The sequence below is a fragment of the Palaemon carinicauda genome, chromosome 4, assembly GCF_036898095.1.
Source record: "Palaemon carinicauda isolate YSFRI2023 chromosome 4, ASM3689809v2, whole genome shotgun sequence".
In the NCBI taxonomy this organism is placed as follows: Eukaryota; Metazoa; Arthropoda; class Malacostraca; order Decapoda; family Palaemonidae; genus Palaemon; species Palaemon carinicauda.
Window position 1 is genome coordinate 175,408,251 of NC_090728.1, and position 19,061 is coordinate 175,427,311.

At 37.3% G+C, this 19,061-nt stretch overlaps 1 protein-coding gene across 2 annotated transcripts in view; it reads right to left on the reverse strand.

Moving 5' to 3' along the window:
* The window catches only part of SIDL (SIDL trafficking protein particle complex subunit 10), a 137,397-nt gene that overhangs the window by 83,407 nt on the left and 34,929 nt on the right, over positions 1 to 19,061 (reverse strand). For both annotated transcript variants that reach the window (XM_068372761.1, XM_068372760.1), the window contains exons 6-11: positions 15,080 to 15,196; positions 14,493 to 14,683; positions 4,333 to 4,520; positions 1,975 to 2,181; positions 685 to 894; positions 332 to 564 (exon numbers count right to left, since the gene is read on the reverse strand). In XM_068372761.1, the coding sequence (XP_068228862.1) occupies positions 332 to 564; positions 685 to 894; positions 1,975 to 2,181; positions 4,333 to 4,520; positions 14,493 to 14,683; positions 15,080 to 15,196 (1,146 nt within the window). The remainder of the gene's footprint in view (positions 1 to 331; positions 565 to 684; positions 895 to 1,974; positions 2,182 to 4,332; positions 4,521 to 14,492; positions 14,684 to 15,079; positions 15,197 to 19,061) is intronic.

Consider the following 19,061-nt stretch of genomic DNA (forward strand, 5'->3'; position numbering starts at 1 on the left):
ACCATAATGACAATGTATGTTTAATGACCAGTTTGCTTTTTGTATTATCACAAATGAGATTTCATTCAAAATTAAGGTTAGCAGAAATTACTATTTTTACAAAATGTATAAAAATCCTGTAGACAATTTAATTTTCATTAAGCAACATTTGACCTTTATATGATAAAATAAATTAGGCTCTGACAATCATGATCACCATACAGTTAATACAACTGCTGTAACAGTAACATAGTATATGAAAACCACTTACACCATTGTGAATGTGGTTCATACTAGTATAAGGAAGCACAACAATTCCCTAATGGAAGTAAAAGTGATAAAGTTAACTTGCCTTTCTGAATCCGATGTTGACTTGTAGCAAGTAGCAAGAGTTAACTGGGTACAAGCAGCTAACAATAACCATTTTTCATCCAAAAACATGGTCAGCTGATCTGTCAAAAAGGTAGCAGCTTTCTGAGGCTCGCCTTGAGCCATATAGAAAGTGGCCAAATCTTTGCCAATAAGGCGTGCAGATCGAATCCTTCCTATATGTTTATAAGTGCTGATAGCAACCTCAGATAAATCCTGAAACCAAATGCATATTGTAAATCTACAGAAAGTTGGAAATGCTTTGATAGAAATTAAAACAATAAATTTTCCAAAGAATTACAGACCAGATTAAAATTCACAAGACTGAAATCTTACCAGAAAATGTTTTTTGAAAGCTTCCGGAGATGACAAAGCATCTTTCAGTCTTGTCATTGGAGTGTCCTGTACAGATGGGTCATCACTGGGCTCATCATGACTATGTGGGTCATTCCCCATCCCATACACAAGGGATATAACTGTGTGAAGCTGTGTACTCTTGGCTTCACTTCCTGGCATCAGGCCACATAGGATTCCAAGTTCTTGCAGCTGAAAATTGATTGTAGATTCTGGCAGCTGTTTTTGGACTATTATATCATCTTATTTTTAAATGTCTATACAGGCTTTCTACTGGCTCTGTTTGCTAATAGGAAATTCAATTCAACAATAGTCTGTCTATATCTTTCTACTTTATTAAATCTATTAATTTCCTAATTCCTTAAGTGCTATGAATACCCATTCAAAACTTAAAATAGAACTTGTATATAGTGCTGGTGTATACAGTGTCCCAAAATAATGTATACACTCTTTGACTTTGAATAGCTAATAAACTTTTTTTTTCTATTTCAGATTTGATTTTGGAGTAAGAATGGCGGATACTGGGCTTACGTTCGAGAAAAAAAAATTTATTCTGAAAACATTCTGGAAATGTGAAAATAAAGCTGAAGTGCAAAGACGATTTACGAGAAGTGCAAAGACGATTTACGAGTGAGTTCCACAGAGATGGCCCAACACGCGTCACCATTTCACGAATCGTAGATAACTTTGAGAATCATGGGACCATCCAGTGCACGAGAAAAGGATATTCAGGACGAAAAAGAACAACGACAAGCCCAACTAAAGAGCAAGATGTTATTGCTAATGTTCACAATTCCCCATGAAAAACTGTCAACTGTCACGTGAAACAGGTATCCCAAAATTGAGCGTCCATCGCATTTTGAAGCATGCGCAGCGGAAAACCTAAGACAATTGACGAACTTGGAGAGGCAATTGAAGAAGAATGTGCTCAGATACCGAGAGAAATGCTACTAACAGTTTGTAGTTCCATATTTCCACAATGCAAAAGGTGTATTGAGCAGAATGGCAACCAGTTTGAACACTTTATGTGAGCTGATCTTTATTTTTTAACCTTCTCAAATTGCCCCATGTATCCTTACTTTTTAACTGTGAACTCTCAGAATCTAATGTGCATTGTTTCTCTCATGTGAATCTGTTTTCCACATTAATATCAATAAATTGAACAAGTTGTAACAATTCAAAGTGTAAACATTATTTTGGGACACCCTGTATATACAATTAAATAGCTGTACATAATATTAACTCTAAATCAGTTTTTATCAGCTAACATACCTTATCCCTGGCATATGCCCATAACGGTGCAGTATGAAGTGCATGAGCATCTGTTGTGGATGGTTCTTTGTAATTTTGCAGAGCATCAATTATTTCAAGGCCTGACAACACACCCCAACATGCTACACCACCTGGTGCTACGTTGACTTCAAGAATATTCAATTCTCCCACGGTATTTTGTAAGAAAGTCAAAGCCCTTGATGCAACCTTAAAAGGAAATTCAATATTTAGTTATATAAGATAATAATAATAATTAAATGTTAACCTGAAGATTGCGTGTTCTGGATACTGTCAAAAAAAATTATTTGCAAACCAATCCAATATTTGACAAGGTATTCTTACCGTTGATTTATTGAACAAAAGAAGGACTGACATAATATTTACAAAGCCTGGGCCAGGCTGATTTTTTCCCAAATAAGCTACTATTTTGAACTCGGCATATCTTTTTACATTCAGTTTTGGATATTCAACTGCGAGCCAGTTTTATATTTCGACAGCTATTTGGCTATGAGTTATAATAAACATTCACAGTCAATTCTTTACTTATGCATTTATGACATAGCAATCTACCAGTAGTGTTATTACAGGCCTACTATAAAAATGAAATGTGTCACGTAAAAAGTCCAGCCCTCTGTAACAATAGGGATACAGAGGTCTAATCAAATCTAATTAGTCTAGAATATTCATGATTCAAATTAATCTCGTTTAAAATGCTTGCTAGCCTATTCATGGTAATCTTCAACAATTGACTACCATCTGAAAAATAGCAAGCCTATTAGGCAGTGTCCCATTTTCCAACATTAATTTCTTTAAACCATTTTCCTTTTTTCTTCTCCACAACACAGAAACATAAGATTCAAGTGTAGGAATAAAGCTTTGTTTGAAAAACTTTGTGCTTAGGGTAAATAGGAAAAAAAATTTGCTAAGAAATTTTCTTATCTGTTTTTATATGAATCAAGAAAAGGAATAATCTAGTAGCCTACAATAGACAGAATTTTTAAAATACCATAAAAAAAAACTATCAATGTTACACTTTCTAGGCCATCCCTGAAGATGGTAACTATTATTTTATAGTCTGGAAAAACAATTTGGTAACAAATTAAGAGTATTAATCTCTCCCAGTATTATCAATTTGAAAAATATACAGAGTTTACTACTATTTCCAATCTTAATATAAATATTCTACAAGCATTTGTATTTTGTAAAGACATTATATAATACACTGTATTGTATGGATTTACCCATATACACTCTAAAAGTAAATATCTATATTTTTATCATACATGTTAGATGAGGTCTTAGTGTATTGAATTTTTTTAGCTATGCATATGAAGATGATGCAACCTATTTTACTCCAGTGGTTTAGCTCCAGAACTGACCATATTTATGCACTTTATAAAAAAATATGACATTTGGCAGTTATACATATGATTCCCAGTGCTTTATCAGAAGAGTGAAATCTACCAAACTAAGCCTGACTATGTGGTAACTATCAGTGCTATTGGTGGGAAGCCAAAAGTTGGACTTGGCCCATGGAATGAATCTTTGGCTCTAGTTTCTGATGGATTATGATCAAGATTGACTACAAGCAGGAATAGTTGTCTTAACTGCTGGGGATGCACAATCTGCTCTGGATGATATTGCCGACAAAAAGCAGGTGCTGACCTGGACACTATCATAGGACACACTCAAACTAAGTTGACACATGCTATCAAGGTTTTTAATTATACCAAGTGGGAATTTTAAGGACAACATCTTATCATGGAGTGTATTATACCTTATGCACTAATGAAATTAAAACAAATTTTCTACTATATTTCCAAAAGGATATTATGATATGGATAAATCATAAAATCATTACCGCTTACATAAATGCTATACGATCAAAATATTTTATAATTACCTACACAAGTTTTTTAGATCTAATATTTGAAAGCAGAGTGAAAATATTAATGTAAAAATATTAATTAGAAGCAGTTATGGTTCCTTCAGTAACAAAAGGAATATTTCAACTGATCATGACATGCACGGGGTGCCACATGCAACCAGAGGGCAATATTAGGGAGTTTCCATATCCAGATTGATTTCAATGGTTAAATGTATAACTGTGCCAAATCTAAAACTTATTTCCAAAAGTGTATAAACATTGAGCTTAACCAATGGACTATTTGTATTCTGATTAAGTGGAAATTTTGCACCATATCTCGAGAAATGATGCTTTAGCTAATTAAACACAGTATACGACAGTTCTTCTTCAGAAATATCTTTCTTCTTGAATTCTCCTCATAAGCAAAAGGGCAATGTCAAACAAACTTTTTATCAAAATTATATATATTTACCTGTGGGTATATTACTCACCTCCCAATGTTTGTTCAGCTGGAAAAGTAATGCACACTGTCGCTGGAACAAATAATTACGAAATTCAATGAGAGTTACTTCCTTACTTCTGATCTTCCCTTGTACACCCAAGTCCAATTCTGAAGTCAAATGAAGACCTTCCCATTTCTCACAAGGCTGGCTGAAGGTAGCAAGCCACGGGGGAGAATCTGTCATGAAATTAGAAGGAAGAAAAGTGTTACTGCATTTGATAAAACTTTTTTTTCATGATTTATATACTGTATGTAATCAATAATTGCAAAGCACCTTTTTTCCCTGATCAACTCATTTCAATTGAGACAAGGGTTTTTTCCCGCTTAATTTTTTTTCCAATTGAGACAAGTGTTTTCCACCAATTAACAAGTTTTCTTTTCAACCGAGACAAGCATTTTTCCCAGATTCATTCATTTGGCTTGGAAACATGCAAATAAGGACATTAAACTGGTTAAAAAACTTCATGATGATAATTCAAAACTTTAAAACATTAAAAAATCAAAAATAGCAAAATATCTGTGTCCTACTCATGTTCAAGATAATTGTGCTAACAGAAAATTGAAATGGGTAATTAAGCAGCTCAAAAGTTTTTGATTTTAGAAGAAAAACTACATTCATCAATATATCTATACTCCATTCTTCAGCTATCTAGTATCACAGGTTATAACAAGTGAAGTGATAGTAAGATGGATAATATCTCTTAAATAAATGATCTCTCATATTCTACTTACAAAAGCCTTTACAGTACTTATTTATTCTATTTGCAAACACAGATGAATACCCATTTACTGGCTGAAAGGCACCTAAAATTTTAAGCAAACCAAAATTTTATGAAATCCTGGGTAGATCATTGTCAAAGAAGGAGAAAGGTTTAGAGTAAATAGGGAGAAGTGATGGAATGTCACAATGAAGGTAATGTGAATAAAGAAAGATTTGGAAAGAAAAGAACCTGAATGTTAACACAGATGAGGGAAAGAGAAAATTATTTCTATGAACTCCTGATGTTCATATCGCTTCTTCTTCGGAAGCTCAGTTTAGTCAACCCTTACCCATAAAATTTTCTCATTTTATAATTTTCCAAGTTTCTTCCACCTAAAGCAAAACATGCTTTAACAAAGGAATAGAATCCTCTAGTGGTAAGTGGCAGGAAGCCCAGGTTGTCACCTAAGAAAATATAGTTTTAAATTTAATCCGTCAACTGGTAGCATCGAATACACTCAGATTCTTTACATACTGCCTTTTAGGATGTCTTCCCATGGTTTAATTTATAAATATTGCCTGGAATGTGCAAGGAAATTATTTCTGGGAGATCATGTTCAGTATGCCCTTGTATCATGTCAGGGGCAATTCTGTGAGTTAAATAATTGTTGTGAAGAGTGCATCGCCCTCTCAGTACCACTAATGGGAAAGTAAATTTCAATGGTTGAAGATCAAGATAACAGTTCTAGCAATCCAAGAAAGACTAGGCTACTTAATTGTAGCAGGATGACAACAATATTTACACACCTCCACCTGAAGACAATATAGAAGTTCTGCCAAGTTTTTAGTGATGAGCTTCACAGGCTTTCGAGATCTCTTGTTCTCTTGTTTAAATTTCAGAACTCCAGTCTTGGTAAATTTGGGCCTTCTCAACTTGTTGTCAAACCTTCCATAAACAGCCCCCACAGTCACTCTAAATTAAGTGTTTCATTCAGTAGGGGTTCTGAATGTATGCTGCACACCACAATTTAAAAACCTCACAGAGACACTAAATCTTTACTTTACTTTAGTTCCTTCTGCTGCTAAATCCTTGCTTTCTACAATTCTAGTTGCTCTATAAGACTAAACAAGATTATGAGGCAGAAGATTGAATAGGTTACCTTGATCCTATATCCTGCCATTCGCTAAAGTAGGCATTTATCATCAATCTCATATTACTTACAGTTTATGGATAGTGTGGCCTATCAGATGTTTCCATTAACTTCTGAGGTGTGAACAAAGTTTCGACTAATTTGGATTGTTTTCATCATGTTTTAGATCACAATATTAGCTGTTTACTTGCAAGCTCAGTCACTAGCTCGTCTTACATGTTGTTAACTGGGAACTAGTAAATGCAAATCTAATATGAGTAGATACACATTACCAAACCAAGAAATCAGCTGATGTTCACTTACATTCTCCTTCTGGACAGGAAAAGGAGGAAGAGGAAACTTAGAGTCAGATGATGAAAGGGAGGAAGTATCGCCTTTGGGATCTCTGCGCAACCTTATTGCTGATATATACCCTAGTAGGGGATTTAAAGTAGGTTTGAATGAATGAATGAATGATTTAAAGTTCTCAGGCATCCTGACATCTAAGGTCATTGACGCCGGAAGTGGAATTTCGCTGTACCAAAGCTAAACAATGGCTACTTCCGAGGCAGTTTGTTATTATGATTAGATTCGAAGAATTGTTGACTTAGGTTCAGACATACTGGAGATACAGGTTCACATTAGTGCTTAGTCCCTCTTTAACAAGTGACATGCTAATTGATATAAGGCTAATCAATTACCTGATCTCTTCTTGGAGGGCGATTTAGTAGGCAGTCCTGATCTAATCATTGTGCCTTATAAAAGAAACTAAATTCAGGTTATGCATTAAATGGTTATCAATTTTAATCAATATAACAAAATGGCTTAAAGTTTTATCAAACTATTCAGTAAGTTTAACTAAACTCAACCATTGGCATGCATAAAATTAATCAGGTAGCTAACTTTGTTATAGAATATAATTACGCTAATTAAAAAAATCGCTAATGCAAGGTCCCCCATATAACTGACTCTTGGCTCTTTGTGGCTATGAATATGCGAATGGTTATTGGAAGGATTTATTGAGTATTTAATTCTAGTGTTTTAAAAATTCCTTCAAGCAGAGAAGGTTAAGCTCATTGTTAACAGAGGAAATGATGGGGTTGTAGTTGTAAATTTCATTTTAAAATTAATCACAATTATCTCCTAATTAAAGAGTAACAGTTATTTTACCACTTCAAACTTTCTCTTTTCTACCAGGCTATCTAGTTTAAGGGGCCCAGCCAGAATGCCAATATATGGAGGTATAAAAAGAAAAACACACAATCCTGAAAAAATTCACTGAGCTTCATATGGCAATGGAGAATGTGTATAACAAATATTTTGTCAAAATTCCTTTTACTTTCATAGTTACAGGGTAATTAGTAAAAGTAACTCAATAAACCAAAAACATTGTTCCCTACATGAAACAGCAGTATTTCTTCTGTCATCGTAAATTTTTATAACTATTACATTCTAATTTAAAACAAATAATGAGCAATGGCATCTAAATAGATTCCACGAGTCAGAAGACAATATATTACACAGCAAATTACACCCTTCGCCCTCAAGTCCTACCACAAATCTCATAGACAGTATGTTTGAGTTTGACCTCTGACATTCACTCATTTTTACATCTGTTTTTCTTGTTTTTAACAAGAATTTCATCATTTCAGAGAGGAAAAGACAATTTCAACATCTCAATAAAACAAGGAAGAATAAAATTCGCTTTCATAAGAGTTCAGAAGTGGGTAATATCAGCGATGTTAGCAGAGTTAGTGAAGGAGAGAGATGATGGAGCGAACGTCTCGCCTAAAGAAACAAGATTTTGAGCAAAGGGATCTTCGTTTATGATGAAATTATAATAAATAACTTTGTTTTGGTTTATTAATATTAAAAAAAAGAACAAAGTTCATAATATTCATGTTTTATTAATATTGTCTTTGTAAAAATACAAAGAAAAACTTTGAATGCCCGTATCTCAAAACTAAAGTATACTCATTGACCTTCAAATTCTATCTTCTCATTTAGTTTTAAATATATAGCATTGAAATTTGGTATATAACTAAGAAAGACATTAAAAAACAATAAAATACAGCGCTTTTTTTCCAATCTTTATTTCATGTTTTTTTTTCCTACCTTTTTCCTTGAAATATAGGGTTTATTTTTTTACCATAATGAAAAAGTTCATTATACATACATACTGTACATATACCAAGGCACTTCCCCCAATTTTGGGGGGTAGCCGACATCAACAAATGAAACAAAAACAAAAAAGGGGACCTCTACTCTCTACGTTCCTCCCAGCCTAACAAGGGACTCAACCGAGTTCAGCTGGTACTGCTAGGGTGCCACAGCCCACCCTCCCCAGTTATCCACCACAGATGAAGCTTCATAATGCTAGATCCCCTACTGCTGCTACCTCCGCGGTCATCTATATCACGTTTATATTTGGTATTAATACCAGGTCTTGATATTAAGGGGATAGGGGATAAAATTTGAAAAACATTAATTTTCAAGATAAATTGCCCTGGCGTCGCAAAACTGAAGGTCATAGGCAAAACTCCTGGTCATAGGCAAAACTCCTATGCAGTTAGGAGATGTCCTAAGTCACCTTATTAAGTGGTATGAATGTAAAGTCCTGTCCTTAAAAAATGGCATTAGCCGGCCAGCCCCCTTAATTTTCATTATTTTAGTATTTTTCATCGTTATATCAATTATAAGTATAATAGAGGGGATAATGTCAATAATGAGACATCTCAACCTTTGGACAACTTAAGTTCAGTCATCTTTTGATAGCCATGAGCTGATTGTGCTTGGAGTCTCTATCCTAAATATGGTTTGGAGCACAAACTTGTTCAGAGCTTATAGGTCTATGACTGCTCTCCAACATCCCGACGCATTCTCTACAAGAAAGAGTTGACTGAAGAAGTCTAGGGAGCTATCGTCGACCTCTCGGAGAGCACCATTCCCAAGCATGGCCTAGATTTCTAACTTGAGTACCAAGTCATTTCTCGATTATTATTATCATTAAATGCTAAGCTACAACCCTTGTTGGAAAAGCAGGATGCTATAAGCCCAGTGGCTCCAACAGAGAAAATAGCCCAGTGAGGAAAGGAAACAAGGAAAAATAAAATATTTTAAGAACAGTGAAAACATTGAAATAAATATTTCCTATATAAACTATAAGAACTGTAACAAAACAAGAGGAAGAGAAACTAGATAGCACAGTGTGCCCGAGTGTACCCTCAAGCAAGAGAACTCTAACCCAAGACACTGGAAGACCATGGTACAGAGGCTATGGCACTACCCAAGACAATGGTTTGATTTTTGAGTGTCCTCCTAGAAAAGCTGCTTACCATAGCTAAAGAGCCTTTTCTACCCTTAGCAAGAGGAAAGTAGCCACTGGACAATTACAGTGCAGTAGTTAACCCTTTGGGAGAAGAAGAATTGTTTGGAAATCTCAGTGTTGTCAGGTGTATGAGGACAGAGGAGAATCTGTAAAGAATAGGCCAGACTATTCTGTGTCTTTGTAGGCAAAGGGAAAGAACCATAACCAGAGAAAAAGATCCAATGTAATACTGTCTGGTCAGTCAAAGGACCCCATAACTCTCTAGCGGTAGTATCTCAACGGGTGGTATGATGATGACATTACTGGTGGTCGAATCAGAGGAAGGGGAAGAGTTAGTGAACGAGAGGTGGTATCCAGACCAAAGAACATCCACAGTCCACTGTTCTGCCTCATGATACTGCCACCACATCCTCCTAGGTTGTAGGCCTCCTCCCACACGTGGCCTTGTAGGAGGGCTGCCACCCGTGGCAGAAACACTGGGCTTGCCTTCCTCTCCCACATCGATTGTGCCCTTGACCCTGTCTGCTTGAAAAGGGCTGCTGCTTTCGAGTCCTACGCCTTGAGCAACAAGTAGTAGGATGAGGGACTTTCTTAGTAACAGGCTTAACTGCCTGTTAACTATCTCAAGCAGATAGAATTGTAGGAGTACTGCAGCAGCCGAAAGGACATCGCTGGGTGCAAAAACAAATTCCGACATTCTTTCCTGCACTTCCCAGCTAAAGCATCTATCTCTTCTCTTGTCAGAAACAATGACGGACCCTTAAGGGAGCCATCTGCTATATCCTGCATTTTTTTTTCTAATGATTCAAAATACATAATTTCTATATATGTTTTAGACATATAGCCTAATACCTTCATCATATAAAAATTTCAAGTCATTTGATCGAAAACTTTTTGATTTATTAACAAAAATCATGATTTTTAAAAATAAATTTTAGGTACATATTTCTCTAATATGACACAAATTGTATTGAAAATCATACCATCAAAACTTCTTTATAAATTGAATAATTTTATGTGAGAGATTTTTTTTATTTTCAATTTTCTTTTTTTTTAATGATTTTTTTCTTCATTTTCTTCGTCTAGACGTAAAATAATCAAGAAAAAAAAAGAGAAAAAGGAAAATAAAAATTCTGGTACACAAAATTGTGGGATTTTTATTCTTTTCAATTACATCTTTCTCTCTAAAATCAAACAATAATAACTGAGAAAATGTACCCAAGTGAGAATGAGTATATTTTTGTTAGGAGCTCCCAAAGATTTGTTATAAATTTTCACCTTTTTCCTTAAAAAATCAAGATAGCATTATTATGATAACCTTACTTTGTACACTTATTGTTTATTCCTACATGAAGGCTCCCTAAATGAGGTATCTAAACCCAAAGTTTACTACTACACTTGATGTGAGGGTGTCATGAGTTGCCAGCGGCCTCTCATTGTTGCCAGAGTTTTAGTTAGAATGTTCCAGCTTTGTAGTCTTTTTCATGTTTCCCTCTCTTTTTGGTTCTTTTTTGTTGCTCTCTGCTTACTTTTTGTTCTTTCTTTGACCTTAGGTAACAATGGCTTTGCTATAAGGTTCACAAGGACGTTGTGAAAACACAATATACATACGAACTGCAAGTAAACGCACACACATGCAACGTAACTTCTATACATCTTTGGAAACTCTGGCTAGTCTTCTCATAGATTGTGGTTTGTGTACGCCTACCCTCTACAAATGCCTTCCATCTCTGCCAGACATACGAGATTTCGAAATATAAGTGAAAAAATCGCTATACAAATGCAAAAATAGACACGCAAATATGATTCTGTCAAACTCAGTCATGCAGACAACGCAGTAAGATGACGTCATCACTTAAAGACCTCTTATCTTCATTATTCAAAAAAATAATTTACTGAAACTTCTGAAGAGCATGTACGATATGTTTCTCCATACATAGAAACAATAAAATGATTTTCGATTTTTTAAATTAGTTATGTCAAACACCATAGCAGACAGTCCCCTTAACCGATGTGTTGCAGAGATTTAAAATCTCTCACCGGCCAATCTGTTTGTGAAATCTAAAGGCCACAGCATCCAACTTCTTCAGAACTCAGTTCGCCTACTGGCTGACTGATTGGTAGGTAAAAATATCGACTGCTTTGTTTCCTAAGAGGACAATGTTCTTAAAGACCCTTTGCTTGTCAGGGTAAAAAAACAGACCATACCAAACCAGTAGTCAATCCAAGAAGAGGCGTGACGAGTGACCATTACTATGTTCTCCATATTCGTGGCCTCTGTTGCCGTACAGATGATCTGCTGTGACACCTGGGGTCAATGCAGAAAGTGGGATCAAGAGGTAAGGGGGAAGGGGAAGCCTCCATTGTGGTATAATACAGGTACTTCCTCGAGTGCAAATAGGCTGAAGTAATCAATCTGCAGGACTTCTCTGCCCTTAGGGAATCCTTCCTTGCAGAGACCTGTATGTCAACCTAGTCTAGACCTTTTGAAGCCAGGATTGACCAATCATGTTCTAAACGCGGTCTGATGGCCCTAGATGCATGGCACAGTCTGTCGATGGCAGCTTTCCTTTTCTTAGGAGAGCAAGGAGCCTCTACAAGTCCACTGACCCAGCGCATGTAGGTTAACACCTGCAAAAATGTGGACACTTGACTCTCATTCCTCACTATCATGGGCTTTAGGTCTGGCCAGCTGAGGAAGGGCACCACCAGATGCATCCGAATCAAGGTCGGAGGCATCGTCTTTCCTCTCTGATACCGTACCTGGCTGGTATAGGGAGGGTCAAGAGAAAAATACGTCTCACGCTCTTCTCTCCTTGGAGAGGAGAGAGAACAAGAGACGCTGCTGAAAGTACCACTTCCAGGATCTCGATTTAATCTTGAGTCCTGAACTCCCCAAGAAGCTCAAGAATCCTTACCTGCGATGCAAGGAACATTTCTTCGGAATGCCCCAAAGATAATTACTCTCTCTGAGGCATGCGCTCTCAGAGAAAGGGGTGAGGGACTCTGGTGTTAACCTACTATCCTCTGAGACGTCTGGAAACTTGGGATATGATTGGAGCCTATCCATTTCTGAAGGAGACTGTAGCCGCTTCCCACTGGGAACTCTTCAACTAGGAGGAAAGAGCAGAAGATCGACATAAATTCAATCAGCAATAACCTGTAATTATTGACATAAGTCACTACCCTGGGAGATCTAAAACCAAGATGGGTTCGAGGACAAGGGTCCCCCAGTTGAATATCTTTCCATCGGCAGTTGTGTCTACATCTATTATTGAGATTGATAAGGGAGATCTCAACGTCTATCTCCTGGTCAAGTAATTGAGGGTGCACACGTTGAGGGGCACGTGCTATAGCTCTCCATACGGAGATTCCCACAACATGTTCCTCCTTGGAAACGTGCAACATAGAACCTCATCAAGGATCTTGAGGTATGCATTCAGATGAGGCACAATCTGTCAAAGTCTTTTCAGGTTATGCACAAAGGTGAAGAACATGTAGGTAGTGCACGAATAGATGAAGCGTCTCTGGATGAAGAGAGTCTGGGTGATGCATATCATAGCGAGGCGCGTATGGATTAAGTGTGCACAAGTGAAACGCATCTGGAATGACCATGCATAAACGAGGCCCACACGGGTAAGACACATCTGAGTTGTGTGCAATTGGGTGAGGTGCATAAAGATATGAGGCGTATCTGATTGCGTGTGCATGTGGTAACTTGCCTGTTCCTTAACTCTCCCAGGATGAGTGTGCTAGTGCGGCATGTGAGGAGGTAGCGTGCACTGGTGCTAAGCACGTTACTACTACAGGCTCAGGAGAGGAGGATTCCAGTGGGGACAGGTCAGTTAGCATACATGCACATTCAGGTGGGGTAATGTATCTCAAAGAGCTAGCACGCTCAGATGTGTGCGCGCATGTTGGGAGACATGTTGCTTGCCAACAAGAGAAGTCCACTTCTCTACAGCAGGTTGCACGCTCAAGAGACATATTAATGTTAAGAATGTCTCTTGTCTCATGAGATACTCTTGAGACTGAGGTGACAGTAGGTGGCTTTAAAGGGAGGAGCCCTAAAAGGAGACACTCGCTTCTCCACATTCAAAGGGGACAAGCCGAAGGTGTCCGGTGCAGAAGAAGCAACACTCCTCTGTTTCCTTCGAAGTTGGCGCCGTCACTAAGTGCTCCTTGAAGGATGGGCCTTGTAGACCCATGGAAGCCCATAACACTCACAGGGTGCAGACAACCCGTGAAGATGAAGCCTTCTCCCATGAAGGAGGGCCTCCCATTTCACTATGGGTAACAAGAGATTTTCCGACCTCGAGACAAAGTTATAGGGCCACCACTCTTCTCCGTTTGGCCTCCAGAGAACAGCAAAGAAGAAGGATTGGAGGGAAGAGTACTGGGGATCAGAGGAAGAGATCAAGAATTCTTGGACTACGAGAAAATCCCGAGAGCAAAGAATCCCTTTTAGATCTCTTCTTCCTCCTCCTCCTGCCATACACCATCCACTGGGAGGGTGACCACTTGTCACAAGGAGATCTCTGACTGCAGGAGTGTCCTCTGCAGTCAGGGCACAAAAGGTAGGGATTCTTCTCCTTGGAACTCATGAAGGTACGGAAATGTCCTGTCACCTGTAGGAATGTCCACATATCAGGCAGCATATCCAGTCACTCATTAACACACTGTAAAATTAGAAAAAGAAAAGTATAGACAACCAAAACACCAGCCAGTGGAAGAACTTCTGTTCCCACTGACAGCTGAAAACAGGAGTGCTCAGTAAGCATGCAGAGGGCTGGGGCTTCCCCAATCCTGGCCAGTAACCACAGGCCACCTGTTTACACCTTGCTTATAAAAGTATAATGACCATATACTCCAGTTTCACTGATAATCTATTTTATGTTATGGACAAAGGTTTTTATTTGTGCAGAAACAAGTTAAAATTCCAATTACCAATACAGTACATCCAAGACCTTTAATAATTTGACTTATCATACCTCCATGAGCAGAATTGAGAACGAACTGGGTGAAAAGAGCATCCAGTTCATCGTATTGTACCAAAGCCTCATCATGAAGGGCCAGCAAGCTAAATACTTGAGCAAGTTCTTCCTGAAGTAAAAAGTACGAACAAAATGACCAAGACTTCTCTATCCGTCTTTCACGTTCTGCTCTCATGTTTTCCTCAAACCTGAAACAAAGTAGATGAAAGTTATCCACTTTTTATCTTAATTTGTTATGTTTACTTATTAATTTGCTTGGACGTAAACTTTTTAGTACCTGTACAGATAAAATTTAACTTGGCCTCTAATTTTTTCAAGGAAAATGCTAAGTATACAAAATAATTTATGTTTTCAAATTTATCTTTTAACGGTTTAAACAGATAAATATGCTCACCATTCAGCAATTAATAAAACATACAGCTGATAATACAATCTTTCATACATACATACATTCATAGTTACTAAATAATATTGTAAAATTTTGTCAACAAATATGAAAACCTCCAAGATATGAGATTTTATGATACTACTATTCAATCTAGAGAGATATCAAGTGCATAAATTACAATATTTCTGATCCATACCTGTTCAGTGCACGGTTATAAGAGATCATCAATAAGTGTCTCATTTTCGTGAGAAGAGTCTGCCATGATTCCATCGATCTGGAGTCTGTTTTTAAAGGATCTATTAAGGAAACACACCTGGAGAAGAAAAGCCAGATACTTATTCACAAAAAGAAAACCCAATGCATAATCACATGAAAATTATAAAGTAATGTACTATGAAATACAGTATGCAAGCAAGAATGCAAGACTACAGAATATAAATTTTTTTTCAAGTAACTTGTATTTTTCCTAACTATACAAACCTGAGTCATTTTAACTGGAGTACGATTCAGTAAAGCTGAAACTCGGCTGTTGCAATTTATAAATAAGGAGTGCTAGTTACTAACGGGTGGCAGGTATGACTCCCAACTCAAATCCACTAGACAGCCACTTTGACCTTTAGCAAGGACTTACGGAGTAGTTGAGACAGGAAGTTTACCTTGATTCATAACCCTGGATAGGCCTGATGAGTCTTTGATGAGCCCTTCCCTATGTCAATTTTTTTTTCCATAAAATATTGCCAGTAATAACTGCAAATGATTTAAACCTGCAAAACACCAGTATACTATGTGCTACAGTCCTACAAGGGGCCGCATACTGGTAGATGGAGCTTGAGCATCTGTACCTCAAACCAGCTCGACTTTTTGAGGGTTGGAGAGTGTTACAAAAATGCCTCTCTCATGCATAGAGGGTTTGAATGATCAATCTTTATAAGTTTGCTGCTGCTTCTTCATTAGTGCAGTTGGTGTCACATTCGAAGGCTCAGAAGCAGAGAGCAAGGTCAAAGAAACAGAGCTCATAGGGGAAGGAGGGCACATATGCTTCTTCCCCTTAGCAAAAGTCAAAGTCGAGCAATTCCTGGCCGGCGGTGCCAAAATTACAAGAGGGAGAGGATTAAGAATCTTATCCCAAAGCAAGTATGAACTTGTCAATGGTTATCTCATCCTAAGCTCCTTCCACAGGAAAATCAGCAGATGTGGACACAGAAGCAAGAGTACTTTTAGTTCTAGCATCTAACACCTTCAGATGGATTGTCATCAATGCCCAAGATAGGTCAAAACTTCCTTAGGTCCAAGTTTCTACAAACATCACCATCGGTTGTCATAAAGACAGGCGAACTTAGAGGAGGACACAGGAAGGTACTACCTTCCTTGGAGAGAAGGTGATACTCCTACATCTCCTCTCTTGATGCCTGCCCCTAGGGTAAATCAGGGTCTCTCCCTTCTTTAATTTTTCTCTGGAAGACTCGGCTGTAGAAGTAGCCAAAGAAAGCATAGCAGCTCTAGTATTTGACGGCAGGAAGCTAATGAGCATCTTCAGCACCAGCTTGGGGATAGTTACCTCTAAAGCCAAAGTCTCTCTATTAGACTATTTTCTCCTACTGTACTTAAACCATAGGGGGATGACTGAATCAGTCATGCCTGCTGCACTAAGGGAACAAGAGATGGGGGGTCCACAGGTGTCCAACTCATAAGCCTGTCGCAGTTGCAGTCAGGTTTACCCTGGTAGACCAGCATGTTTGCACAAGGGTTTTCCATTACAGGCAGCCAAGCAACCACACTACTGAAAGAAAAAGCAGAACGATTAAAAAATCCAATGTTAAAGAGAAGCATAGAGTTTGTTAGTACTACTCAGCAGCTGGATTCAAGTGGTTGCTCAGCAGGCAGTCATGTGGGTAGGGCTTACCAGCAACTACTACTACCATCTCATTATAAATTTTAACAGTAGAGTTTCAGCTTTGCTGAATCATTTTCCTTTTAAGGGACAAAGTTTTATATTCATGTAGGAACAAACTGGCATTTTAAATACAGTGAATTAAAATAATTTTAACCTGATATGGAATACCTACACAAAATAAATAACCAACTCATAAATATCAAATATAACCCACTATTTTGGCTCAGATGATGATTTCATCATAAGTCCTGTGGATAAATTGACCACAGGCTTTCAATGGTAATGTGAAAAATAATATAACAGTAGTAACAAGCTAAATATTTTCTGGTGCTATAAAGCACAAACTGCACCTATCAATTGTTCATCAAAACTAACACATCAAGTTTTATTCTTGATCTTACACTTCTCAATTCACATAAATAAATTCCCCATTCCAGGGACCACTACATAGAGTAACTTTTACTCATAAGTGAGTGTCTCTACCTACCTACTTCACTTTACCTATACAGTAGGGTCCCGAATTAAGCGTGTTCGAATTACACGATTCCCCTTTTCCACGATCGCTATTTTTCAAAAATAAATTTTCTGTATCCACGAGGCTGTTCAAAGTTCGCGAGTCAAGCACTACAAAATGTATCAAATCTATAGTCTTTTTAAGTATATTGGTAGCCCTAAATACGGTGATTTATAATAAATGTTACAAAACAATATTAACATTACATTTCATTAACATAATTTCATAATGAATAGCCTATTTAAGGATAAAATTCCACATCAACAATGAAATCAACTGTTAACTGTGCGAGTCCAGCTGACAAAATGTAAACAGAAATGTGGTTACGTTCTCGGCAATCTTTATCTTTCTCCAACCTTACGATAATTGTAATGGTAGTGTTAATGATGGTATATTAAAGCATTATTTTTGTTTAGTACAGTATATTTAAAAGCCTTATTTTTCCCTCTGGGCGTTCAAGGTTTTCACGAGTAGACTGGGTTCGTTTATCGGCAGTGAATAGCCTAAACTTCGGTAACGAGTCGTCAATATTTTGTCATAATTAAACAGTAGGCTATACATTTGATTTGCAAACATTGGTTTTGTAGAGTAGACGGTAAAATAAAATCTAGAGAGAGAGAGAGAGAGAGAGAGAGAGAGAGAGAGAGAGAGAGAGAGAGAGATTTCTGCCATCAAATCTCTCTCTCTCTCTCTCTCTCTCTCTCTCTCTCTCTCTCTCTCTCTCTCTCTCTCTCTCTCTCTCTAGATTTTATTTTACCGTCTACTCTACAAAACCAATGTTTGCAAATCAAATGTATACTGTTTAAAATATGACAAAATATTGACGACTCGTTACCGAAGTTTAGGCTATTCACTGCCGATAAACGATAACAAACCCTTTAATGCAAACTAACTGTATCCTTTGATATTCCTCTATATTTATCACGAATTCCTTCTATACCTCCTCAGACACTCTTATTTCAAATATCTAAATTATTCTTATCACAACTAACACCATCTAGTCATTTTCATTCCATTATATCTATTATTCCTCTGGATCTTATTCCCTTTCCTTATTCTGTTTATTCGATGGGATTCGTTTTTCCCTTTACCGTCTTCCAGAATCTATTTTTAGCCACTGGCAACCAAATCCCCCCTTCCCCCGTCTCCTACCGTCTCCCCTGCGAGTCCACCCAGCCTATCTCATAACTCCCCCCACCTTCATCCTCCCCTGTTCTAGGTCTGTAACCTTCTGCGTCATAATATCTCTCTCTCTCTCTCTCTCTCTCTCTCTCTCTCTCTCTCTCTCTCTCTCTCTCTCTCTCTCTCTCTCTCGTTATACAATACTTACAAATAGATGAAGAAACCAAAATCGGTTATCTTGAAGTGTCAATTAATTACAAAACGAAAAAATTATACCGTGTATACATCCATTTCAATCATAGCTTAAAATACGGTAACCGATTTCGTCAGCAAACCACTATTTTTTAGGAAACACCATTCTATTCCAGAAAATTTTTACTCTTTAAATGTCAATTGCGCTATAATAAAACATGTACTTATGTTGTTAAATTTCGGGTGTGTTTTAAAAATCGAGTATTGCTAACTTATTTTTGTTTTACTTTTGGCTGTGATCACATCAGCTGATGTCTAGCTTCCGCGCGAATACAATAACAAAGAATTGTTTACACCATTTCTTAACTTATTCAAACCATCTATACAGTTAATATTACATAAACACCAATGTGTTATAACCTATCATATTTATTGTTTAGTACTTTAAAACCATCT